The sequence below is a fragment of the Chlorocebus sabaeus genome, chromosome 29 (assembly GCF_047675955.1).
Source record: "Chlorocebus sabaeus isolate Y175 chromosome 29, mChlSab1.0.hap1, whole genome shotgun sequence".
In the NCBI taxonomy this organism is placed as follows: domain Eukaryota; kingdom Metazoa; phylum Chordata; class Mammalia; order Primates; family Cercopithecidae; genus Chlorocebus; species Chlorocebus sabaeus.
Window position 1 is genome coordinate 17,837,507 of NC_132932.1, and position 27,476 is coordinate 17,864,982.

General features: G+C 40.9%; 1 protein-coding gene across 6 annotated transcripts; it reads left to right on the forward strand.

Moving 5' to 3' along the window:
- Positions 1 to 1,140: 1,140 nt before the first annotated feature.
- On the forward strand, positions 1,141 to 25,566 carry DET1 (DET1 partner of COP1 E3 ubiquitin ligase). 6 transcript variants are annotated; one of them, XM_037987713.2, is made up of 7 exons: positions 1,166 to 1,281; positions 3,315 to 3,384; positions 7,898 to 8,990; positions 12,104 to 12,291; positions 21,417 to 21,608; positions 22,128 to 22,239; positions 24,906 to 25,013. In XM_037987713.2, the coding sequence occupies exons 2-6, from the start codon at positions 3,362 to 3,364 to the stop codon at positions 22,222 to 22,224; spliced, it is 1,593 nt and encodes a 530-aa protein (XP_037843641.1). In that variant the 5' UTR covers positions 1,166 to 1,281; positions 3,315 to 3,361; the 3' UTR covers positions 22,225 to 22,239; positions 24,906 to 25,013. The 6 variants fall into 6 exon arrangements, 5 of the variants coding, with proteins under 5 accessions (XP_007988511.1, XP_037843643.1, XP_007988512.1 ...); XM_007990320.3 differs by lacking the exon at positions 22,128 to 22,239 and having other exon boundaries at positions 1,141 to 1,281; positions 24,906 to 25,566; XM_037987715.2 differs by lacking the exons at positions 3,315 to 3,384; positions 22,128 to 22,239 and having other exon boundaries at positions 1,141 to 1,281; positions 7,898 to 8,000; positions 8,140 to 8,990; positions 24,906 to 25,566.
- Positions 25,567 to 27,476: the final 1,910 nt, after the last annotated feature.

Sequence of the window (27,476 nt, forward strand, 5' to 3'; positions counted from 1 at the left end):
TTAAAAATATACAATTCAGAAGGTTTTAGTATATTAACAGAAGTGTGTAACCAATGCCATTATCTAATTCAGTACATTTTCATCACCCCAAAAAGAAACTCCACACCCACTAGCAATAACTCCTTATTCTCCTTTTCCCTTACCCCCAGAAACCACTCATCTACTTTCTGTCTCTACAGATTTGCCTATTCTGGATGTTTCATATAAATGGAGTAATACAACACATGACCTCTTGTGACTGGCTTCTTTCACTTAGCAGAATGTTTTCAAGGTCCATCATGTTGTGGCAAGTATCAGTACTTCATCCTCTTTTAATGCTGAATAATATTCTATCATATGGATATACCACCTTTTGTTTATCCATTCATCTACTGATGGACACTTAGGCTTTTTCCATATGTTATCTACTACAAATAATACCACTATGAACATTTGTGTCCAAGTTTTTGTGTGGACACGTTTTAATTTCTCTTGATTATATATCTAGAGGTACTTCTGGGTCGAATGGTAACTTCATGTTTAACTTTTTGAGGAACAGCTAAACTGTTTTCCACAGTGACTGCACCCATTCCCGCAGCAGCATATGGGGCTTTTGATTTCTCCACATCCTCACCAGTATGTGATATCTTCCTGTTAAAGATATTATAGCCATCCTAAGGGGTATGAAGTGGTATCTCATTGTTTTGATTTGCATTTCTCTGATAATTAATGGTGTTGAAAATCTTTTTGCTAGGGAAGCAGGAACCTACGAGAGCCAGAGTGACACCATTTTAAAATCAACTCCATCTTAAAACTAGCATGGCAAATTCCTTGCTAGTCAGAGATGATCAATACAGTCTCAGTCTTCAAGGCGCTCGCTATCTAGAAGATAACAGAGTACGAAGTTTCTCAGCATCTAATCAATAGGTGAAAAATCAATTCTATTCATATTTTTTCAAATGTGCCCAGCAGGTGCAGAGACACTGCCATTGGAACTCACAGAGATGGCCAGGTCAGGCGCCATTTTAATTTTTTCCTTCAGAGCCACGGAGCCTCTACGGCTTCGATCCTTCCTCCGGGCACCAGGGTGCGCTGTACCATCTCTTGGTGTCGGCTGAATAGTGCCGCGCTCTCCCTTACATCCCTTCTTGCTGGGCCGCACTTCCGGTGACTGGCGGAAACGGGAACCTGCAGCCGCGGGGGCCGGAGTCCTGGGGCATGGCGGGGGCGGGGCAGGGGGAGGCGCGCACGGAACAGGCTGGGGCATCCCTCGCCCTGGCTCTTTGAGCCCGGACCAGACAGGTGAGGACTTATCATTTTTGGCCCAGCCTCCAAGCCCGTCAGACCCTCCCCGGCAGGCTCCTCCCTGCATGACGCTGATGCCCAGAGGCGCCACGGCCCCCTCCCTCCCTCAGAATTCTCTTCCCATTGAGGCCCCGCCCCAGGCTTTTCTTTCCGGGGGCGCCCCTTTGGGTTTGTGTGCCCGCCCCTTGGCATCCCCTTCTGGTTTAGAGGCCGTTGCAAGGAATTGAGGGACATGTGCACCTTCCCCCATAGGGAAACTGAGACCCAGCAAGGGTAAAGGACTTAGTACCACACAGTGAGTTTAGTGTCCCAATTCAGTCAGGCTTTCTTCTTTCATTCCATAAGGTACCAAATGCCTACCGTGTGCCAACCCCAGTGCTAGGTTCTGAGAATACCAGATGACCAGGGTAGACCTGGTTACTTCCTGTCTGGAGGGTACAGGTTAGCAAGGGAATCAAACATTAAACACAACCATGCAAGTGGAAGTATAAATACAATTGCGATGATTACTATGGAGAAGACAAAATATAATAATGGGAGGCCTGTTTTAGATAAGATGGTCAGGGAACACTTCCTAAAGGAGACCGCACTTAAGCTGCAACTTGAGAAGTTACAGCAAGGGCCAGGGGAAATGCATTCTCTCTGTGGATGCCTGAGATGGCACAGAACTTCCCGTTAGATAGATCCAGTGTTCAAGAAGGGAGACTTACCATCTGTCAAACACTGTGATGAGCATACAGAATATAGTGTTTGCGTATTGGTCGGTCGAACATCACCATCTAATGAGGGCCGTAAACATAAGTAAGATCTTCATCTCAGGTGCCCAGCTCTGCCTTTGTAGGGCAAAAGCATTATGTAAATGATTGGGTATGGCAGGGTTCCAGTGAAATTTTATTTACAAAAACTGGGAGGTGGGGGTCAGGCGTGGTGGCTTATGCCTGTAATCCTAGCACTTTGGGAGACCAAGGCAGAAGAATCACGTGAGCCAGGGAGGTCCACGGTGGTGCCACTGCACTGCAGCCTGGGCGACAGAGTGAGACCCCAAAAAAAACCAGGAGATGAGAGGTGGGCTAGATTTGGGCCGAGGGCAGTAGTTTGCAGACCCTTGCTCTATTCTAGATCAGCATACATTTTAGGTCCTTATTCAGTGCATGTAACTCCAATATAATTGAAACGAACGTTTTACAAAACAATGCTTGCTATTGCAATATATGATAGCTTGATATTTTCTATTTTCTTGTATTTCATTTTTTAAAATGTCAGACTATTCACTAAATTGATTCAAGGCCCTATTAATGAGGTGTGACTAGCAGTTTGGGAAACTTGCTCAGTCATGGAGATATGTACATTTTTAACTTGACTGGGTATTATATATACTTATATAAGGCATTTGGAACCTTTTCAGAAGGAGACAGAATGTGAATAAATACCTCATTTTATGTTTTGAAATACAGATTGGATGCAATCCCTCCGCTGCTTTCCAGTCTTTTTCTAGGCCTCTCTTATCACTCACTCTGTGCTTCCTGTGCTCTAACCACTTGAAATTGCTCATTTCCCAAATTTGCCATGTCATGCCTTTTAAAAATGTGTCTTTTAGGTACCTTTTTATCTGGCTCGTTCCTTTTTTTTTTTTCTTTGGAGACAGAGTCTTGCTTTGTCACCTAGGCTAGAGTGCAATGGTACAATCTCGGCTCACTGCAACCTCCGCCTCCTGGGTTCAAGCAATTCTTCTGCCTCAGCCTCCTGAGTAGCTGAGGCTACAGGCGCCCGCCATCATGCCCAGCTAATTTTCGTATTTTTAGTGGAGATGGAGTTTCACTATGTTGGCCAGGCTGGTCTCGAACTCCTGACTTGTGACCTCCCCGCCTCAGCCTCCCAAAGTGCTGGGATTACAGGTGTGAGCCAATGCATCTGGCCTGTTTTTCCTCTTTTACTTTGTTTAGTGTATTATTCTTCAAGGCTTATGCCAATTGTTGCTCCATTAATTCATTTTAACATATTTATGAGCACTTAACTGTCCCTTCTCCTAGGTGCTGGGAATACAGCAAGGAATTAGACCAGTTCCCTGCTCTCTGGTATGGGGGGACAGATACTTAAAAGGTAAACAAATAACTTAATTTCAGAAAGAGATAAAGACCATTAATAAAATAGGTGTATCAGTAGATTCGTGTGGGCAGAAGTAAGGTGACTGGGGAATATTTCTGAGGAGGTACTATATTAGCTGAGACTTGAATGATGAAACAGAGTCAGATCTTTCAGCACTTAAAAAATGTTCTTCCACTTCTTTCTGACTTCCTTGGTTTCTGATGAGAAATCTAGACATTTGAATTGTTGTTCCTCTATAGGTGATACATGGTTTCTATCTGGTCACTTTAGAGATTTTTACTGTGTATCTTTTGGTTTTTTTCCATTTTAGCTATGATGTGTCTGGACATGGATTTCTTTGGATTTATCATATTTGGGGGTCGCTAAACTTCCTGAATTTGGGGGGGTCTCTGAACCTTTTGAATTTAGGATTTATATCTTCAGCCAAATTTGGGAAGTTCCTCCCTTCCTTCCTTCCTTCCTCCCTCCCTCCCTCCCTCCCTTCCTTCTTGTTTTTTTTTTCCCTTCCTTCCTTTCTTTCTTTTCTTTTCTTTCTTTTGACAGAGTTTCACTCCGTTACCCAGCCTGGATTGCAGTGGCATGATCTCAGCTCACTTCAGCCTCTGCCTCCCAGGCTCAAGTGATCCTCCCACCTCAGCCTCCTGAGTATCTGTGACTACAGGTGCACACCACTGTGCCTGGCTACTTTTTGTATTTTTAGTAGAGATGGGGTTTTGCCATGTTGCCCAGGCTCGTCTTCAACTCCTGGGCTCGAGCAATTTGCCCACCTCAGCCTCCCAAAGTTCTAGGATTATGTACTCTCTCGAAAGATGAGGGTTAGACCTTTTGATATTTTCCCTAGGGCCCTGAGGCTTTACTGACTTTTTTTCCGTCTTTTTTTTTTTTTCTGTCTTTTTTTTTTTTTTCTTTCTCGTCTTTTGTTCACTTTGGATAACGTATACTGATCTATCTTCAGGGTGACTGACTCATTTCCGTGATGACTTCATTCTGCCCTTGAGCCCATCAGCGAGTTTTTTATTCTTTTTCAGAATTGTTTTTAAATTAAAAAAAATTTTTTTACTAGATTCTATGGAAGCTAGAAGAGCTTTGTATGCTGGTTATTGCTTTTCAGCTCTAAACTTCTTATCTGGATCTTTAAGAAATATCTTCTGTTTCTTAGCTGAGACTTTGGTTTTCCATCATTTCAAGAGTGTTTGTGATTGCTTATTAGAACAGTTTTATAACAGATACTTCAAAATCTTTCTCAGAGAATTCTAACTTTTGTAGCATCTCAACATTAGTGTCTGTCAATTGTCTTTTCTGGATTGAGTTTTTTCCTAGTACTTCATATGCTGAATTATTTTGGATTGTATCCTAGACATTTTGAATATTATAAGATGATAGGGCCTGTTTAAATCCCAAGAGGAATGTTGGTAATTTTTGGCTTGGTAGGCAGTCTACCTAATTAGCTTCAGGGAATTTGCAATTTGCAACTCCCTTTCTTTAGGCTATGGTTCTAATGGCAGATGAATTTTCAGAAAGTCTTTGCAGTGCTATTTGGATCTGTCCCATGCATGTGACATTCAGTGGCCAGTCTGAGATCTGGGTGGTGATTATTTCAGATCTCAAAGCCTTTAGTCTGATTTGGACCAGATCCACACATGCGCAGCTTGGGAGCTCATGAACAACTTCATGATGTTACTTTTCTGTGCTCCTCCCCCTCTGATATCTCCTCAGTATCTTCTGGTTTCATTGGGGCCTCCCTTTTGATCTTCTGATGACAAAACTGGGACTTTAATTACCTTCCTTGCAACACACTTGCTCTCCAAGCAGCAGGAGAACCGGGGGGAGACAGCGTTAACCTCACTGCCCATTCAGTGGTACTTTATTGTTAGCCAATTAGTTTTTCTCGTATGCCTGTTTTATGCATTCTGTCTAGGTTTTATAGCTGCATTTTTAGTGGGAGAGAAGGTGGTGTTTGCTTATTCCTTGTCTGGCAACAGCTTTATAAGTTGAGTTTTTCACTAAATGCCGTTGACTTTTATGGCCTGAGATTTAACTTTGATTTGAATCAAAGGTATAATAAAACATTTAGAAGACTATGCCATATAATAGATGCCCCATAAATATTAAAGCATATTTTTATTGTGATTTTAAAATAGCATAACATTTACCATCTTAACCGATTGTAAGTGTACAGTTCAGTAGTATTAAGTATCTTCACATTGTTGTGAAATAGATCTTGAGAACTTTTTCATCTTGAAAATCTGAAAAGTCTAACCCATTAAACAGCACCTTTCCTTTTCCCCTCCTGCTAGTCCCTGATAACCACCGTTCTTCTTTGTTTCTGTGAATTTGATTCTTTTTTCTTTTTTTAATGATAAGCATTTTAAATTAAAACAGTTTTTTTTTTTTTTTTAGAAATTGAGTCTTACTCTATTGCCCAAGCTAGACTCAAACTCCTGGGCTCAAGTGGTCCACCTCAGCCTCCCAAGTAGCTGGGATTACAGGTGTGTGCTACTGCACCTGGCTGTTGAATTTGATTACTTTTGATACTTCATTTAAATGGAATCAGACAGTATTTGTCTTTTTGTGATTGGCTTATTTGACTTCACATCATGTCCTCAAGGTTCAATGATGAATTTTGTCAGAATTTTGTACCTTTTGAAGGCTGAATAATATTCCACTGTATGTATATGCCACATTTTGTTTATCTAGTCATCCATCAATGAACTTTTGGATTGCTTCCATCTCTTGACTACTGTGAATAGTGCTGATATGAACATGGGTGTGCAGATATCTCTTAGAAATCTTGCTTTCAGTTATTTTGGATTTATACCCAGAAGTGGAATTGCTGGATCATATGGTAGTTCTAATTTTTTTTGAGGAATCTTCATACTGTTTTCCTTAGTAGCTGTACTATTTTTCAGTTCCACCAACAGTGCACAAGGGTTCAGCTTCCTCTATGTCCTCAACGACACTTGTTATTTTCTTTTTTTAAAAAAAGCAGTCATTCTAATGGGCGTGAGGTGATATCCCATTGTAGTTTTGATTTACATTTCTCTGATGATTAGTGATGTTGAGCATCTATCTTTTCATATACTTTTTGGCCATTTGTATAGGAGAAATGTCTATTCAAGTACTTTGACCATTTTAAAATTTGGTATATGATTTTTTGTTATTGAGTTATAAGAGTTCTTTATATGTTCTAGATATTAACCCTTTATCCAGTATATGATTTGCAAATATTTTCTTCCATCCTGTAGAAAGCCCTTTCACTCTGTTGATTGTGTCCTTTGATTACAGAAGTTTTAAGTTTGATGTATTCCCATTTGTCTGTTTTTGTCTTGGTTGCCTATGCCTTTTGTGTCTTATCTAAGAAATCACTGCCAGGTCTGATGTCATGAAGCTTTCCTCCTGCATTTTCTCCTAGTAGTTTTATAGTTATGGGTCTTATATTTAGGTCCTTGACCTATTTTGGGTTAATTTTTGTATAGGGTGTAAGATAGGGTCCGACTTCATTCTTTTGCATGTGGCTATTCAGTTTTCCCAACACCATTTGCTGAAGTGACTATCCTTTTTCTATTGAGTAGTAGTAGTACCTTATCAAAGATTGTTTAACCATATATGCCAGAGTTTATTTGTGGGCCATTTCATTTGTCTGTGTCTGTCTTTATCCAGTACCACACTTTTTTGATTACTGTGGTTTTGTAATATATTTTGAAATCAGGAGGCTTGAGTCCTCTTTGTTCTTTTTCAAAATTATTTTGTGTATTTGGAGGCCCTTGACATACCATATGAATATTAGGATGAATTTTTTATCTTTGTAAAAAGTGCTATTAGGATTTTGATAGGGTTTATATTGAATCTGTAGATTATTTTGGGTAATATGGACATCTTAACAGCCCAATAAATACTTTTTGCTGGAATGAATACACATTGAATATGATTTTTTTGTTTGTTTGTTTGAGATAGAGTCTCACTCTGTTGCAGTGTTGTGATCATGGCTCATTGCAGCTTCAATGATCCGAGCTTAAGCAGTCCTTCCACTTCAGCCTCTCAAGTAGCTAGAACTACAGGCATGTGCCACCATGCCTGGCTAATTTTTCTATTTTTTTTGTAGAGACGGGGTTTTGCCATGTTTTCCAGGCTGGCCTTGAACTAGTGAGCTCAAGTGATCCACTTGCTTCGGTCTCCCAAAGTGTTGGGATTACAGGCATGAGCCACCGTGCCTAGCCGAATGTGTCTTACACTGTTCAAATTTGCAGTTGTAGGTTTTTTTCTGTTGAACATTCCCAACAGCTGAGCATACTTGGAAGGTATTCCTAGTGAACTAGATCCTTCCCTTAGACCTGTTTCTAGACTTAGAAATGTTAGGACCACTTAAAGGGAAGCAGTAATGCCAGTCACTGTCATCCTGGGAGCTCCTAGGTTCAGGATATAAGAGAAATCTGTTTGACTTGTATATATTTATATTTTGGTAAATTTTGTTTCATTTTCTTGACTTCTGCTTTACTTTTCTGTTTAGAGATGTGATAATGGATCATCATGTTTCTACCATCAGGCCTCGAAGAATCCAAAACCAAAATGTCATTCACCGCTTGGAGCGCCGGCGGATCAGTTCAGGCAAGGCAGGTACCCACTGGCACCAAGTCCGAGTGTTCCATCAGAATGTCTTCCCCAACTTCACAGTTGTCAACGTTGAAAAGCCTCCTTGTTTTTTGCGTAAATTCTCACCTGACGGACGCTACTTTATTGCTTTTTCTTCAGACCAGACATCTCTTGAAATCTATGAGTACCAGGGCTGCCAGGCAGCAGAGGACCTACTGCAGGGATATGAAGGAGAAATCCTGTCCAATGGCAATGACCAGCGGTCAGTGAATATCCGGGGCCGGCTCTTTGAACGCTTTTTTGTCCTTCTGCACATTACCAATGTTGCAGCCAATGGTGAGCACCTGAACCGGGAGTGTAGTCTCTTCACTGATGACTGCCGCTGTGTCATCGTGGGCTCAGCTGCCTACCTCCCGGATGAGCCTCACCCTCCATTTTTTGAGGTATATCGGAACAGTGAATCAGTGACCCCCAACCCACGGTCCCCTCTAGAAGACTATTCCCTCCACATCATTGACCTTCATACTGGCCGCTTATGTGATACACGCACATTCAAGTGTGACAAGGTGGTGTTGTCACACAACCAAGGGCTGTACTTGTACAAAAACATCCTGGCCATCTTGTCTGTGCAACAACAGACCATCCATGTCTTCCAGGTGACTCCTGAAGGCACTTTCATTGATGTGCGGACCATTGGCCGCTTTTGCTATGAGGATGACCTGCTCACTGTGTCAGCTGTTTTCCCTGAGGTACAGCGGGACAGTCAGACAGGCATGGCCAATCCCTTTAGGGATCCTTTCATCAATTCCCTCAAACACCGGTTGCTGGTGTATTTGTGGCGCCGGGCAGAACAGGATGGTAGCGCAATGGCCAAGAGGCGCTTCTTCCAGTATTTTGACCAACTGCGGCAGCTGCGAATGTGGAAAATGCAGCTTCTGGATGAAAACCATCTGTTTATCAAGTACACTAGTGAGGATGTAGTAACACTGCGAGTCACAGATCCATCACAGGTATGAGGTGCACTTCTGCCTTTTACTTGTCCAGTCTCCTTGACAAAATGGGAAGGTTTCTCTGTTTATAGTCCACCCCTCAGAAATAGACATTTCATGTAGTCTGAGTTGATATCCTAGGGCCCAAACTTAAAATCAGCTCCATTTTTCTCTGGTCATATGTATTTATCTGGACAAATGGAAGCTGCAGTTCAAGTCATTGACAGGAAGATAGTCAACTCTGATTACTACCCTAACTCTTCTGCAGAGCATTTTCGGTACTCATGAGATGGAAGCCCAAATGCTACAAGGTCAAGGTTTGGACTACTTATGGATAACCTCTCTTGATTTTGTAAGATTGTACTTATTGGTCTGGCTGTTTTAGTAACGGCAATGAGAATGAGTATACGATACCAAAAAGAAAATTCTCTAACCCCACTTTTGTCCTTAAATGGTTCATAATTTACTTCTCCGTAAAGTCCTATTTATAAGGTAACTAACAGGTGCACTCATTTGGCGGAATTAAGTTCTGTGACTTTACCCTGACCTTGCCCACATGCTGGGACATAGCTTGTAGAGCAGTGAAGAGATCAAAAAGAAGCCAAAATTGATGATCCATGAGGAGAGTCATCAGGACAACAAGTCTTAAAGATTTTTCAGTTTAGGGGAAGAATGCCTTTCTTTCAGTAGGGGGAAGAAGCATTTCCCAAAGGGGAATAAGGTGATATAAAGAGCACAGAACTGCTAAGATTTGGGGGTTGAAACACTATATTGAAATTCAGGGTAATTTGGGCATTTGTCTTTGAAAACCTCTCCACTTCAGTGTTGACCAAGTTAGAGAACTACCTTGCTACACCTTTGTCCCCCAAGTTCTCCTGTTTGCAGATTGTCTCCTTAGACACTGGTTTGGAAATTCAGAACAACCAGCAAATCAGTAAATCACGAAGTCAACTGAGTTTGGTATCTCTTTGTTTTTTTTTTTTTTTGAGACGGAGTCTCACTTTGTCACCCAGGCTGGAGTGCAGTGGCACCATCTCGGCTCACTGCAAGCTCCGCCTCCTGGGTTCACGCCATTCTCCTGCCTCAGCCTCTGAGTAGCTGGGACTACAGACACGCACCACCACGCCCGGCTAATTTTTTGTGTTTTTAGTAGAGACGGGGTTCCACTGTGTTAGCCAGGATGGTCTCGATCTCCTGGCCTCGTGATCCGCCCGCCTCGGCCTCCCAAAGTGCTGGGATTACAGGCGTGAGCCACCGCGCCCAGCTGAGTTTGGTATCTCTTATTGACCTGTAGCTGATTCTACCATTAACAGGGTATGTACAGGGTATCATGTCCTATAATCTCACCAGTTACCTGTGGTAAAATATCTTCTAACATTTTCCTTCTGAATTGTAGTTTATGTGTTCTAAAAAAAAGTACGGGAGTAATATGGTTAGAGATCATTTTTTGTGGAGTTTTTTTCTTCCCTATCAATGATGAAGTCGCCCATTGAGCAATCATAGGTGAGCATCTGGTTCGTCTTATGTATCATGGGATATTGCAGTGAAGTCCTTGACTTCTCTATCCTCCTGTTCTTTACTTCCCAGTCTGCCTTGGAGGGAAGGCTAGTAAATGTTTGAGTAATTTTATATCCATGTAATTATGAGAGATTCTGGTGAAGCCCTGATAGGATCAAAGTGTTGTCCAGGGCTATAGAAAGGACATGAATCAATCTTTATTTAGGTTTGAGCTATAATTGCCTTTTTATTTTGGAGGTAGTAAGTTGTCTGTGACTGCTGCCTTTGAGATTATTCTTTTCTTCTTTGCTAAAAGGTGGCCTAGTTTTTTCTGGTAGCTACAATAAGTTGTAGCTAGCGACATAACTAGGGCTCTATGCTTTGCTTATACAGTTTGTAACTCTAAACCCAATCTTTCTGCCCTAGTTGTCCTCTGCACTCCTCCCCCAGTTTAATTTGATAGGTTCCAGTAAGATTAATAAGTAAAAAGTACATCCAAACACAAGGCCTTGGTAATATTATGAGTATTATTCTCAGGTTACCCTCTAGCCTCTTTAATTTACAGCCAAATTTAATTTGCAGGTGACTGCAAAAGCCATGTAATATAAGCTCTGAGAAACACTAATTACTAGTAAAACAGGTGGGTCGAGTGGCTCCAGAAATTGGTAATTGAGATTTAAACTCAATCATAGGAGGCTGAATTACTAATCCTAGTGGTCTGAGAACTTCTAGAGTCCTGTCAGAAGTAGATGATTCACACTGCTACATTCACTGTAACAAAAATTAGGGGTTCTTGGAACTTCCTTGTTAGGCAGAGCACAGCACTGGAAGTTTAAAGGAAGAGGGCTAGCCACCGAGGGCCCATTTAGAAAAAGCAGTAACTCTGTCACCTATGGCATTTGAATGCTTTTCAGGTTCCCCCTCTGATCTTAATTGCTACAAATCTCAAATGTATTTTACAAATGCTCTTGGCTGAAAGAACATTTATGAAGAAAAAAGTGGAAAATGCCTATCTGATTTTTCATTTGTTCAGCAGTACCTTGCTCGTATACAACTTGCCTGGGCAGTTTAGAACAAGATGTACTTAAGATGTCTCTCTGCATGTTAGAAATATTAAGAGGGAAAAATAAATACCCCTAAATTGAACTTTCAACTGTACACATACGAGAGAAAATAATTTGCCAACAGGCAGCCCCAGGCTGCAAATCACTTTCTCAGCAGGAAAGAAAATTAAATCTGGCATTTTAAGAAGTGCTTTTTATCTCAGGGTGGGTTGGGGAGCAAGTAGGGAATAAACATTTGGAAGGAAAAATACTGAATTTGCACAGTTTGAAATGAAAATTTAAAACCTTTTTATACTTGTATGCTGGCCATCTCAGTAATTCTAGCAGCACAGATACAGTGGGAAATCTGGCAACATTGAGGCTCTCAATTGATAAATCCCACGGTTGCTTCCTATTTTCCCAGAACCACTTGGAGCCATGTTTCCACCTCAGTGGTAAAGCTGAGGTGTTTGCTTGTTGTTGTTGTTGTTGTTTTTGGAAAATTCATGCTTTGAATTTTCAGCCAAGTGATAAGTTTCCTAGGCATGGCATTATACTCAGCTGTCCTATACCTCTCTCTCTTTTCTTCTGCAGGCATCTTTCTTTGTGGTATACAATATGGTGACAACAGAGGTGATTGCTGTGTTTGAGAATACGTCAGATGAGCTTTTGGAGCTCTTTGAGAACTTCTGTGACCTTTTTCGTAATGCTACCCTGCACAGTGAAGTCCAGTTTCCCTGCTCAGCTTCTAGCAACAATTTTGCAAGGCAGATCCAGCGCCGGTAAGCTGCTGTACCAGACTCAACAGTCTTAATTTTTTTTAGAAAAATTGGTGTTAGGCCAACAGCTATTGTTTCTAGGAAACCGTCTCTTATTCTGTCTGTCCACATAGCTTTGGTTAGTCTGCCTATTATAACCCCTTGTTTCTTCCTGAACTTCTTTCTATCTCAGCACCTGTGGAATTATTTGTGCATTGTCTGCGATTCTTTCTAGACTGCATGTGAGCTGCAGAAAGATAGAGGCTGTGTCTTCATTTATTGCTGTATCCTCAGTGGTACACTGTCAAGCACTTATGTTTGTTGAATTAATAAGGAAATAATTTTAGAACTTTTGGTTAAACATGATATGTTGAACACATGTATTTATCTTTGCTCCATCCCTAAGTCCCACTAAAATGACAATAAAGGAAGGTATAAACCTGTAAGAACAAAGAGAATAGGAGAGGAGACGATGGGAGATAGGACATATTAACAAAGTTTTAAAAGCTGAAAAGCCAGGGAATGAATGAGAACTGACTTAGCATACCTCAGAGAGCAGAAACTCAAGGCTGCAGAGCTTAGTCATCAAGAAACAAGCTGCCTTACACCAGAGAACTCAGGAAAGGGTCAGGAAGTTGGAGGTCCCAGGTGCCTCTAAGTACTTCCAAAGGTATCTGTGAGGTAGGCTGAAATGAGGAGGATTGGTAAAGTTCTTAAAAGGAGCAGTGAGACCCTCTAGATCCCTTTTCTAAGTCTACATAGCTAAGTGACTATCTCTTCTACCTCTGCAGAAGGCTGGAAGTTTATTCTCTGAACAGATTGAACCAGATGGGCTCTGGTCTCAGGTTTATGAGGTATATTTAAAAGTAGGGATGAGACATGTTATACTAAAAACAGGAATTAGGTGAAAGTTGACATACGGAAGGGTAAGAGCCCTACCCCCCTTCCCAGATATGGCATCCACGCTTGTACCCTCCAGGCAGGAGATTAGAGATTCTTCCCTAGGAAAACTGACCAACACAAAGAGGAGACTTACAGATATTGACACCTGGAATGCCTTTACAAATCACTTAGGCCACCCTAAATATATACCCCCCAGTCAGCAAGGCCCTCCTATGAACCAGAGTTTCTAATAATTGCCGTAGTGCATTATTATGAAACAAATGGTTCCTTTGGGCCAAGGGCCTAAACTAAATCCTACTTTAGTTAGTGCCTCATCATATTTCACATACTTAAATTGTTTCCCTTACTTTAGGCAGTAATGGAAAAATACCTGTTCTGGGTCCAAAGATGGATCAGACCACAGTGAGTGGATGAATCAGAATAAGCATTACTGCCACTGGGAAAAACAAATATGTTAATGCAGTGGCATCATATTTATATAAAGAGATAGTACTCGATTATAGATAGATGGCTACTGAGTTCAGACAACTGTCTTGCGTTTTCCTTTTTCTTTGGTTCACACAAATCTTCTGCCTTAGTATCTGTTCAGTATAGAAGAATTTTTATATGCAGAACATGAGTCAGATTTTGCTTTTTTCATTTTGGGATGAATTTTCTTTTAAAATTTGCTTCAAAATTAAGCAGATAATTGACAAGTAACAGTCTGAGCGTGGTGGCTCATGCCTGTAATCCCAACACTTTGGGAGGCCAAGGCAGGTGGATCGCTTGAGCCCAAGTTTCAAGACCAGCCTAGGCAACATGGCAAAACCCTGTCTTTACAAAAAATGCAAAAAAAAAAAAAAAAAAAAAAAAACCGAGTGTGGTGGCGCATGCCTGTAGTCCCAGCTACTAGGGAGGCTGAGGTGGGAGGATTACTTGAGCCTGGGAGGCAAAGGTTGCAATGAGCCATGAGTGCGCCACTGCACTCCAGCCTGGGTGACAGAGCAAGACCCTGCCTCAAAAGCAATAAAACAAAAACAACAAAAGATGGGTGCACTCAGTCAAGACATCAAAGAAGTCACTAGATGATAAGCTCCATGAGGGCAGGGATTTTGTCTATTATGTCCACTGCCGTATCCACAACACCAAGGCCAGTGTCTGCCCTGTAGGAGGAGCTCAGTAGGTATTTGCTGAATGAATGAAGTTATCCAGAAATTAGAAGAAATTGTTTTCCAAAAATTATTTCAGAATACATCTGGAATTAAACAAAATTACAGAAAGCTCCAGAAAAAACTGAGGGGACAGGTTGTATATTCTAGCTCAGTGATCTTAAGAATTTTACTTTACCACCAAAAGATTTTGAAAAATTGGGGTACCCTCACATATTTTTAAGTTGATTTTTAAATTTTTTTTTCTGTTACTACTAAATTTAATAGTTGTAGAGGATGATATTTTCAGTGTATATTAAACATTGACATTTGAAATAACACTTTAAAATATAACAAAAGGATGCTAATTACCATAGTAATTTGGTATTCAAGTATTTTATATGAAAAATTCATGGCAAATTATACCCATAACTGGGAATTTTACATTGCTTCTTCTGATTCTCAAATTTGTATGTCTATTCTATGTCCCCAACACAATTGTATGCTAACATATTTTGTTGACCACTAATCGTACTTTGCTACATTGAAAATACAATGTATATATAAATTGAAATTTTTTTTTTTACTTCTTGTGAACACATGGTTCTAAATGCTAAATTTTATAGTAATCTTTTCCCAGTAATCTTTTGGTAAAAATCAATGAAATTGGGACCCTTATAGGTCAAAATAAATGTTTAAGAATAAAAATAGACACCAAGGATCATGAGTCATTTAAGGAAAGCCTTTATCCTAAAAGAGACCAACACAAAACAAACAGAATAAAGAATAAAGAGTAAGGAAACAGGCCTGGCATGGTGGCTTATGCCTTTAATCCTAGCACTGTGGGAGGTTGGCGTGGACTGATTGCTTGAGCTCAGGAGTTCAAGACCAGCCTGGGGAACATGACTGGTCTCCCAAAAAGCAAAAAAATTAGCTGAGTTTGGTGGCATGCACCTGTCATCCCAGCTACTTGGAGGGGCTGAGGCAGGAAGATTGCTTGAACCTGGGAGGCAGAGGTTGCAGTGAACCGAGATCAAGCTACTGCATTCCACAGTGGGTGACAAAGTAAGACCCTATCTCAAAAAAAAAAAAAAAAAAAAGAAAACAATGTTACATTCACTGAAACAATTTAAAGTATAAAAACAGGAACATTCCAGCTGGGCAGGGTGGCTCACGCCTGTAATCCCAGTACTTTGGGAGGCCGAGGCAGGCGGGTCATGAGGTCAGGAGATCGAGACCATCCTGGCTAACACGGTGAAACCCTGTCTCTACTAAAAGAAAAAAATACAAAAAAATTTAGCCAGGCATGATGGCAGGCACCTGTAGTCCCAGCTACTTGGGAGGCTGAGGCGGGAGAATGGCGTGAACCCAGGAGGCGGAGCTTGCAGTGAGCCGAGTTTGCGCCACTGCACCCCAGCCTGGGCAACAGAGTGAGACTCCGTCTCAAAAACAAACGAACAAACCAAACAAAAACGGGAACATTCCTAGAACAATGAGAAACTTTTGGAAATTTAAAATTTGTTAGATGTAGTGGAGGAACTCTCCAAGAAAGTAGAGTAAATTGATAAGAGAAGGGACATAGAAGAGAAACATTAAAAAAAAAAACCAGAGTATCTGCCTAGGAGGTCAAATATCTGGCTAATTCCTGAAGGAGCAGTGGAGAACCTAAAGTGGAGAGATAATGGGATAGTTTCCCAGGACTGAAGAACATAAATTTTTAGATTGGCAGGACCATCCAGTGCTGGAGCTGGCTTGTACTGGCTCATGAGATCTGACTGTTAAACTTTCAGGAATTTTTGCAAGCTGATTGTTAAACAAAGTCGTTATTAAAAATTATTTCCAAATTATTTCCTATTTTACTGTTACTTAGGCTCTCGTGGTTTTTGTATCTATTTTATCTATATGGTATAAATACTATATAATAAGGTGCTACTGCTTTTCTCTTGGCAACTGCACATTGAGTAATGTCACATTGGTACCTTGGCAGGAAGATTTACACCACAGAAATCAGCAAGCACTACAAATCATGGCTTTTTTCCCCTGAGAAAAATTAAACCTTTATCAGTGCACCACTGGATTCATCTAGTATCCAGTATAGTCAATGAAAAAGACCCACACCGAGAGGCATATCATCATGAAATTTTGGAACATTGGGGATGAAGAGAACACTGTGAAAACTTTGAGAAAAAACATACATTTCACGTGTAAAAACAATGTCGTCATAATGACATCAGACTTATCAATAATACCGAAAGCTTGAAGTCATTAAAATCATGCCCTCAGAAGTCTATGAAAAGGGTGATTTGCAATTTAGAATTCTGTCTTTTTTTTTTTTTTTTCCTTTTTGTGGAGAATGGGATCTCGCTATGTTACCCAGGCAGGTCTCGAACTCCTGGGCTCAGGCTATCCTCCCGCCTCTGCCTCCCTGAGAGCTGGGATTATAGGTGTGAGCCACTACGCCCGGCCACAATTTAGAATTCTATATCCAAATAATAGAGTGGAATGGAGACATTTTGAAACCTGTGAAGTCTGAAAAGATTACCTCTCATGTACCTTTTCTAAGGAAGCCTATGGAGATGTACTTCAATAGACCACAAAAGAATGGTATGTAGGAAATAGTCTGACACTGGAGAGAGGCAAAGAGAGTCCTGAGGATAATGATAAAGGGAATTTGCAGAATGACTGTCCACCTGTCAGACCATTTGGAAGCACGAGAGTGGAGGAGTCTAAGAAGAATGTGTCCAAGGAAAAAAAAAATTGTTAGAATACTGGTAAGTTTGAGTATATTAAGAAGAGATTGTCAGTTTTCCTAGTAGAGTTGTCGGCATAGGCTTCACTGAGAAGGTGGTGGTTGAGAAAGCTTTTGAAGGAAGTCAGGGGGCTTCCTTCATGTGGATAGCAGGCAGAAGAATATACCCAGCAAAAGGAATAGCATATCTAAAGGCCCTGAGGTGGATCTGATGCATTTGAGGGACAGCAAGAAGGCCAGGGTGGCTGGACTGGAATGAGCAAGGGGCAGAGTAGTTGGAAATAGGGTCAGAGACCTGATTTGGGGTGGGGAGGTAGGCAGATACATAGGGCCATTCTATAGTCTTGGCTTTAACTATAGATGAGGTAGATTGTGTCATGTTTGAGCAGAGGAATGACATAGTCTCACTTACGTTTTAACAGAGTCACTCTGGCTGTTCTGTTAAGATTAGAATGTAGGCAGATAGGGTGGCAGCAGGGATACCAGTTAAGAGACTGTTACAGTGATCCAGTAAGTATAACTATGGCATTCTGTTTCCTGCCACTAGGATTTAAGTTCTTTACTGTCCACTAATGTATCCTAAGCACCTAGAAGAGTGTCTGGCACATACCAAGTCCTCTGTGATTATTTGTTGTTTAATGGTGGTGGCTTGGATCAGGGTGGTAGCATTGGGAATAGTAAGTAATTATATTCTCAATGTATTTTGAAGGTTAGAGCCCAGTGGATTAATGGAGGATGGTCTATGGGCTATGAAAGAACAAAGTCAAAGATAATTCTAACATTTTTGGATTGAACAACTTGCAAGAGAGAGTTGCCATTAAACTGTAAACCTGTGGGTAGAGCAGGTTTAGGGGAGAGGATCAAAAGTTCTGTAAGTGGAGGTGTCTCATAGTTTCTCAAAGGAGTGTTAGCTGTGTCACAGCCACCTGACAATTTTCAGTACAATAGGGACTGAAAATTAACTTATTGGAGTTAGCAGCATCGAGGTCATTGGGAACCTTGACAAGAGTAGGTTTGAGTAAGATGGTAGGGGTGAAAGCCTCTTCAGGGTGGGTTTAAGAAAGAATGGGAGGAGAAAAGTTGGACAGTATGGAAAAGTGTTTTGAGGAGTTTTATTACAATGGGAGCTGAAAAGTGGTGCATTAGCTGGAGAGGTAGGTGGTGTTAGATTTTGTTTTTGTTATTTTTTAGATGAGGGAAAAATGGCATGTTTGCATACAGATGGGACTGATCCTGTAGAGAAGGGGAAACAGTTTAGGAAAGTGGAAGAACTGCTTAAGTGTATGAGAGGGGCTGGGTTCTAGTGCACTGGCAGATGGATTTGCCTTGCATGGGAGCACAGAAAGTTATATATGTACAAATGTTGGGTAGATGTGCTGATGGGAGCTTTAAAAAAGTTATCTTCTGCTAACTTCCATTTGTCAGTAACAAAGTAAGTGATGCCATTAGCTAAGAGTCAGCATGGAAGAGGGGAGACGAAATAGTCATGGAAGAGCGTGGGAGTCTGGAAGGACTATGGAAATGTAAGACGAGTGCCCTGCAGCATTAAGAGCCTACATAAAGTTCGTGGCCATAAGTTTAAAGTGAGCATTGTATGTTTTTCTACAGCCATGGAGAAAACCAAGTAGTACAGGCAAGGAATAGGCAAAGTTGAGCTTAACTGGAGGTTGTAGTTTTTCTAAGGAAGTACCATAAGAAAATTTAAGATTGTTGAGGATGTGTGCAATGGATGATTTAGTGATTTCATCTTATGTGGAAGGAAGGAAGAGAGGATATGATGAGAGTGTAGGATGGCAAGAAGTTGATATAATCAGTGGATTATAGGTCCTGTAGTGGTTGAAGGATTGCTGAGGTTGGGACGAATAGAGGGAGTGAGCCAGGAAGATGGGAGAAAAGATGGTTGGAGAGCATGACGGTCTACCCTGTGACTAGAGAGGGTTTGCAGTCGTAATGGTGAAGTTGAGGTAATGGTGAAGTTGAGGGTGTGACTGTGGAATAAGCAGTTGAGGTTGAGAGGAGGTCAAGGAACTAGTAGGAGGCTATGGTGCTGTGAAGAACATCTCTGAGGATTTTGAAATTACCGAGAATTAAGAGAGGTATGGTGGGACAGAGTGACGCTGAGGCAGGAGCTAAAGTGTGAAGACATCAAAGGGAGTGACTGCTTTTAATCAGCGGGGAGCACGGAGAGTGGAGGTGGTAGGTGCTGCAGAGGAAGAGGAACTGCTTCAACCTGTAGATTATCACAGATGCTTTGATTTGTGGTCATCACAAAGCTGTGAACCAGCCCCCATCATTTTACCTTTGAAAGCCAGCGAGTCAGTGAGTCAGGCAGGGCTAAGGTGTAGATGAGATGGTGCCAGATCTTTGCTGAAAACCAGAGTGCCCAGGATCTTTTATTTCAGCTCAAATGAAAGGGAAAAAATAAGCTCTATTTGGCCCAAGATTTATTTTTATGATTTATACTGAGGCTGTGAAAATTACTGTCAGGAGGAGTAATGGAAAAGCAGTGTTGCTTGCTAGGCTTTCTTTAGGGGGAGCGGAAAAGTGTTCATGTCCATCTAATACCGTAGGTTAATAGTGAAAATAAAAATTACCCTCAACTAATTAATCTTTCTAGTCTCATGAAAGTTAGGAACGCTGAAGTTTTTTTATTCCATTTGTTTCAGGGATGAGATATTATACTTTTCTCCCAGACTAAAAAAAATTTATATCCCCTTGATTGTTGAACCGTATGATATGCTTGAATATAGAGGTTTAAAATATATATATACTGATAGACAGTTGACATTCTTTCTACGAAGGTGTAGGAAAGTGAAAAATAAGGAAAAACTTCAAAATGTCATTATACGACTATTAACATTTTAATGTGTTTCTGCCAGTCTTTGCTTTAAGTGTGAGTTTTTGTTTTCTTTGTGTTTTTAGCCATATTACATAGACAGTATTGTATCCTACTTCTTTTATTTACAGATGTGATAAACATTTCCCGTTACCATATAATCTTTGAAAATGGTAGTTTTCCATTAGCTTTTTATTTTTTCTTCCTCTATAAACAATGCTGTATGAATGTGCACAGAGATTTTTCTGCATGTAGGAGTGATTCCTTAGGGCAGATTTCCAGAAGAATAGAAGTACTTGTCAAAGAGTATTAAATTTAGTTTTGTGGCCAGGCACCGTGGCACACGCTTGTAATCCCAGCACTTTGGAAGGCTGAGGCGGGTGGATCGCTTGAGGCCAGGAGTTGAAGACCAATCTGGGCAACATGGCGAGACCCTGTCTCTACAAAAAAAAAAAGTTAGCTGGGTGTGGTGGCACGCACCTGTGTTCCTGGCTACTTGGGAAGCTGAAGTGGGAGGATTGCTTGAGCCCAGGAGAGGTGGAGGTAGCAGTGAGCTGAGGTTGTGCTACTGCCCTCCAGCCTGGGCAGCACAGCCAGAACCTGTCTCTAAAAAAAATAAAATAAAACTTAGCATTTGTTACAGTCATGAGAAATAACTGCTTTGTCATTATTTTCAAAGATAAGTGAGATATATGACTCTGTCTGTTACTGTTCTTCTAGATACTGGTGTTTCTGCAGGAGTATAAGTAGCTAGTTTCCAAATTTTATTTAAACAAACAAAGAATGGGTAATTTATTTGTGAAAGGCTTGCTGGAAGTGGGTGATCCCAAGAAGAGTCAAAGGCTGCTTCTGTTCTCTATAACTCCTTCCTAATTCAGTCTAAGGCAATTGGTTGAGCTGTTATTAGAAAAGAGTAGAAATAGTTGTCATAAACTAGTTATACTCATTTCAAACTTGTTTGTAGAGTCTTTGTTAACTTCTAAAGTAGGGCCGGGTGTGGTGGCTCATGTCTGTAATCCTAGCATTTTAGGAGGCTAAGGCGGGCAGATCAGTTGAACCCAGGAGTTCAAGGCCAGCCTGAGCAACATAGCGAAATTCCATCTCTATAAAAAATACAAAAAGTAGCTGGGCGTGGTGGCATGTGCCTGTAGTCCCACCTACTCTGGGGGCTGAGGTGGGAGGAACGCTTCAGCCGGGGAGGTCAAGGCTGCAGTGAGCTGAGATCACACCACTGTACTCCCGCCTGGGCAACAAAGCGAGACCCTGTCTCAAAATAAAAAAAACCCAAAACCCAAACACATTTCTAAAGTAATTTGTTGTTTTCCATTTTTAGTTATATGTTTTGCTTTTTAAAAGTATTTGTAGCTGACCAGACTTGTAATTTGTGAGAGAGAGTTCTGTCTTAATTCATTACCTAGGTTTTAATTTGTATTTAAAGAATGAGTTGTTCTTAGATATATATTTGTCAATTTAAAATCCAAGACAGCTTGGTGTACTCACTAACAAAACCTTCCTCACCGGCCCTTTTGTTTAGGTTCAAAGACACTATTATAAATGCCAAGTATGGAGGGCACACAGAGGCGGTACGCCGGCTGCTGGGTCAGCTCCCCATCAGTGCTCAGTCTTACAGTGGTAGCCCCTATCTGGATTTGTCTCTCTTCAGTTATGATGACAAGTGGGTATCTGTCATGGAGCGGCCCAAGACTTGTGGAGATCACCCAATCAGGTACAGTGTCACTGCTATAGCTACAAACTGCTCAAGGGCTGAAGATGGCCTGCTTTCTTTTCTCTCCTTCTGGACATCATTTGATTGTGACTGTCTCCACTCGTACTCATGGGTAAGGTTGAAAGGCAGGCTATTTCTATAATGCGGTGAGTGCTATGATCATTTAGGTACTAGTCTCATAAATTATTCCTACTCTTTGCTTCTCATCAGAACATCTAATTCAGGTAAGTGTTGTCCTCTTTTAAAGGTATCCAGGGTAGGAAGCTGTACTTTCCCATTTAATAATCTAATACGATTCCATAATAGTTTTTGTCGTTGAGACTTTATAATTATGTATCTAACACAGATTTTATCCTGCCATGTTACCTAATAGAAAAAATAGCAGAGACAATTTGGGGAACTGCTGACAGATTTAGAAGAAACTCATGCTTCCTCATTTGGAGGAAGTTTGGAATGTAGACTGCTGTGTTATTGTAGAACTTTGAAACTGACGTCTTACAAGAAATTCTTTCCTCACAGAAGTCTAGTTCACAGACCCATCTGTCTCTCCATACATGGAGCCTGTTCTGTGTGCTGTAATAGTATTAGCGGGAGGAGCTGGAATTACTGTCACTAGTGGAGTTACCTCAAGGTGGGTGTGTTCCTGGAGCTCTAGGCTGGAGCTTGGAAGGTCTTTTTCACATAGAAACAGTGGTAGTTGGATCTTTATGATAGATATGTTTCATCATCCAGCCTCCTTGTGTATTAAATGGGCCTGTGTGACATATTCTGTATAATTAATCACCATTTATAATACTTCCTTTGGGAAATTAGAGTCAAGTTCCAAAAACTAGTTAATATTTTTATTTATGGAAAGTTGTATATGGAAAAACATACAAAAAGTAGAAGAGCGTAATAAACCTTCATGTACTCATCACCCACTTGAACAGTTACCAGCTCGTGACTGCTCCTGTCTCACCTATTTCCATCACCACCACTGCTCCCTCCCCTTCCCACCACTGTCTGAGGTTATTTTTAAAGGAAATCCAAGTTATCCTAGCAAAACAAATAACACTATTACCCCATCTTTAAAAAATTAACAAAAAATCTTTAATATCTTCAAACATCTAGTCAGTTTTTATATATCCCTGTTGTCTTACAGATATTCTTTTTATGGTTAATTTGTTTGCATCAGATCCATACAAGGTTCATGCATTGCATTTGGTCCCTTCAGTCTTTTTTTTTTTTTTTTTTTTGAGACGGAGTCTCTGTCTGTTGCCCAGGCTGGAGTGCACGATTTCAACTCACTGCAACCTCTGCCTCCCAGGATCAAGCAGTTCTGCTGCCTCAGCCTCCCAAGTAGCTGGAATTACAGGCGCCTGCCACCACACCTGGCTAATTTTTGTATTTTTGTAGAGGTGGGGTTTCACCATGTTGGCCAGGCTGGCCTCAAATGATCCACCCACCTCAGCCTCCCAAAGTGCTGGGATTACAGGCGTGAGCCACTGTGCCTGGCCCAGTCATTTTTATTCTGTAGGTTGTTCTTCCCCCTTTTATTTTCTTTGCAATGAAATTATTGAGGAAATTAGGTTGTTTTTCCTCTAGTGTTCTCCAAATTCTAGATTTTGCTCGTTGCATCCCTGGGATAGTATTTACTATATTTCTTATTTACCCATATGTCCTGTAAAGTGGGAGTGAGATTTAGAAACTCAAACAACCCACTTTAAATTACAATCCCTTTGTGTTTGGGGATTTTGGGAGTAGGGCTGTGTGTTTTTTACACATAAAAAAGATGGGCCTCATCTAATACGAGTCAAATACCATGAGATACATTTCTCTCTCCTTTCTGACTTTCCTACTTTTCTAATTGGAGAAGATGAATCTAAAATTTGGAAATGCTATTGCTCCTGAATGAAGGGGTTTCTCTTATAATTCTTTATATTTTTAATTTAAAATGAGAAATATAAGGATATTAAGGGCATTTGAAGACAGAATACCATTCCTCCAATGTCTTTACTATATAATCCAGTCTAGTCTTTGTCAGTGTGCATATTTACATTTACACATTTGTAATCACAGCATCATTTTTTGTAGTCTGTTTTTATTTTATAAACATTGTTTCATGTTGTTATTATACATAGTCCTCACAATTATAGTCCTAATGATGGTGTATTCTATCAAATAGACATACCATGATTTATTTAACCTTTCCCCCATCACTGAGCATGTATTCTCTTTCTATATTTTTACATTAAAACAAATGCCATAGCAGTCATCTTTATTCATGTACTAGTTACTTCATTTAAATCAAATTCTGAGGATATAAATTCTTGGATATGGGATTATTGAGTCAAAAGGTATAAATATCTTTAGGTCTGCTTATATATTGCATTTCCAAAAGGAGATTATAGGACTCTTTAATTCAGGGCTTTTTATTTTCTAGAATCCTCCCTGCCACCCCACCCCCACCTGCCTCAGCCATTCAGCCTCCACTCACTAATCATCAGTAGTTCTCCAAACCATAGGGCATTTATTTTCCATATGGTAAAGGCATTTAAATACTAGGATGGATGGAAGCATCTTTAGTCTCACATATTAGATGAAAAATTAAACACTACTTAGTATTTTGTTTCTGAGCATGAAAAAGAAGAACCTTTTAAAAGAATTTATTCTTAAATATGAAAAACTCAAAGGTGAGCCTAGATCCACACTGTCCAATATGGTAGCCACTAGCCACATGTGGCTATTGAGCACTTAAAATGTGGCTAGTTCAAGTTGAGATGTGCTCAAGTGTCAAATACACACCAGATTTCCAAAAAAAAAAAAAGCGAACTATCTCACTAATAGTTTGATATTGATTATAGGTTGAAATTACAATATTTTGGATATATTAGAGTAAATAAAATGTATTATTTAAATTTCCTCTTTTTATTTTTATTTTTTTCAGTATGGCTACCTGAAAATTTAAAATTACACACGTGGCTTTCATTTCATTTTTAGCCCTGGCCTAGACAATCTTGAGGCAGGAGCATCTGTAAGCAGAGAGGCTATAATTAAGACTGTAAAACTGAGTCATCTCAGGAAAAAGAAATGACCAGTGACTCACTGCAACATAGTAAAATTTATAATCACTCTTCACTAAATGAGCTGATCATACCAAGGTGATTTTATAGTTCTGATAACCTGGGGCTGATATAAGAGGAGATTTCATGAATAAGGTAAAATAATGAGTTGTCACATTCCCCTGCTGTCTAGATTTCTGTTTGATGGTGAATATCAATACTTCCCCTCTTTCTCTGTCTCTGTCCTTGTTTTTAGGTTCTATGCCCGGGACTCAGGCCTGCTCAAGTTTGAGATCCAGGCGGGGTTATTGGGCCGCCCCATCAACCACACAGTGCGACGCCTTGTTGCCTTCACCTTTCACCCTTTTGAGCCTTTTGCTATTTCTGTGCAGAGGACTAATGCTGAGTATGTCGTCAACTTCCATATGCGACACTGCTGCACGTAGGTGCCTCACCAGAGCCAAGTTATCTGGTCTTCCAAGACTTTGCCACCCACTTATCTCAGTGGACTCCAAAGCAAAAACTCCTGACTACTAGCTCTGTTAGTTCCAGCCTGCTATACCTCAGATGGGAGAGAGCCAGAGAGAAGAGTGAGGGTGGCTCAACCTAAAGGAATTTTTAAATTATATACAATACTGCTACTGATTGATATAATATCCTCTTACATTTTCCCTGTGGGAATGCCCAGCATTAAGTAAGTCCATTTCATTTTTGCTTTACTTTGCATTTGATTGTTGTGAAGATGAAAGCATTAGACTTTTACCCCCTTCGTGTCACTTCTTTGGCATTATGGTTTGCATCTGAAAGCAGTTAAATCTTGTTTACTCATGAGAACGATGTACATCCTTTCCATTTAACCCATAAGCACGGCTATCTTTTTAAGAGAAAAATAAAGCCATGGTATTTTCATACTTAAATATATATGCTTCGATGACTGCTTTATGTTCCTATCATACCCAATGCTTTTCAAGTACTTGGGTTCCAGGAAGGACTGTAAAAGAGATGGGAGGCCATAGATGCAGCAGCTGTTCCTGGGCGAACTAAGTAGTAAGCGCCAGCAGGGAAGACAGTTATCTGCCAGGATTGTTTCCTTCCCTCGGGTTTTCTCTTAGTAATTGTCACAGCTGGAGGAACTGGGTGTAATTGCACATCCTCATGTGGAAGCATGCTCCCATCTGTACCATCTGTGTCATGCAGGTGGAAGAGTGAGCAGCTCTCCTTGGCCATGGCAGAAACAAATACTGTGTAGCACGTACTGTAATTTGGGTAGTGGGAGCTGGCAAGCCGCAGGTGTCCCTACAGAGACCAGACTGGCTGTTCCTGGATGGCTGAGCCATCACAGCCATCCCACAAACACCTGGTGACCCTAGCCACATCCTCTGTCACATTCTCAACTTTTGCCAGCCTGTTTATGTTTCATCTGCATAATGTATCCATCAGTAGTATAGTAGGCTTGTTTAGTAACATCTGACTTTGAAGGTAGCTTTGAAATGTTGGGTTCCAGAGCAGACTGTGAAAGGGCCATGGATGCAAAGAGCTGAACCCTGTATTTCCTCTGCCATTCAGACTGACTTTCTTTGGGAAAATAAGAAATGTGATATGAAATCCTGAGTCCCACCAAAAACAGTTCATCTAATTTCAGTGTGATCAAAATGGAACAGCTAAATTCAGTCTCATTCAGCATTCAGTGCAGGATTTGAGCACCTACTATGAGTCAAGTGGAAACTGTGTCAGGATGCCAAGGATGAGGAGAGAGATAGACAGATTATTATAATACAGTACAATAATAGCTCTAATTGTGTTTCCCTAGGGACAGTAGAGAGAGATGAAGGAAGGGCAGAAAAAGAAAAATATACTGGGGAAGAGCACTGGAGTTGGATCAGTGGGAGTGTATTGTATGACCAAGGGTTGAAGACGTTTCAAGGAGAGCCCCAGCATATACAAAGGCATGGAAGTATGAACATGGTAAATAAGCGAATACAGCTGCAGCGTACACTGGGGCGAGGGAGACGGGGGAAATGTGACTGAACAGGTAGACTAAGGGGATATTGGAAAGAGAGGTCTTGTGCAGGTTGCTAGGGTTTTATGTAGTGGAAGGCATAATACGAATTTCACAAGGTAACTTCCAGCAGTCTAGAAGATGGCTTGGAGGGAATAGAGACTAGAGGGAGAGGCCAGGTGAGTCAGTGGTGGTCATCCAAAGGAGAACAGGAGGGTGTGAATGCTGCCACTGGGCCCCTAGATGGATGAAATACTTCATAGATCATGAAAAATACAGGGTTGCAAAGCATGATGATTCTAATTACGTATTAACAATATAGATGCTTGGCCAGGTGTGGTGGCTCACACCTGTAATCCCAGCACTTTGGGAGGCCGAGGCGGGTGGATCATGAGGTCAGGAGATCAAGACCATCCTGGCTAACACGGTGAAACCCCGCCTCTACTATAAATACAAAAAATTAGCTGGGCATGGTGGCAGGTGCCTGTAGTCCCAGCTACTCAGGAGGCTGAGGCAGGAGAATGGCGTGAACCCGGGAGGTGGGGCTTGAGTGAGCTGAGATTGCGCCACTGCACTCCAGCCAGCCTAGGGGACAGAGCGAGACTCCATCTCGAAAAAACAAAAACAAAAACAAAAAAAAACAACCAAACAGTTGCTCCTCAACTTACAAGGGAGTTATGTCCAGGTAAACCCATTGTAAGTTGAAGATATCTGATGATGGGTTTACCTGGGCATAACCCCATCTTAAGGACTTGACTCAATGTGTATTGCTTTTGCAGTCTTGTAAGTCAATCAATCCTGAGTTGAGCCATTATTAAGTTAGGCACT

Excerpts from the sequence above, each read along its gene's own strand:
- DET1 (XM_007990320.3), top strand. The coding sequence starts at position 3,362 with ATGGGGGGACAGATACTTAAAAG. Across the intron at positions 8,991-12,103 it reads GAGTCACAGATCCATCACAG|GCATCTTTCTTTGTGGTATA; the intron begins GTATGAGGTGCA and ends TTTCTTCTGCAG. Across the intron at positions 12,292-21,416 it reads GCAAGGCAGATCCAGCGCCG|GTTCAAAGACACTATTATAA; the intron begins GTAAGCTGCTGT and ends CCTTTTGTTTAG.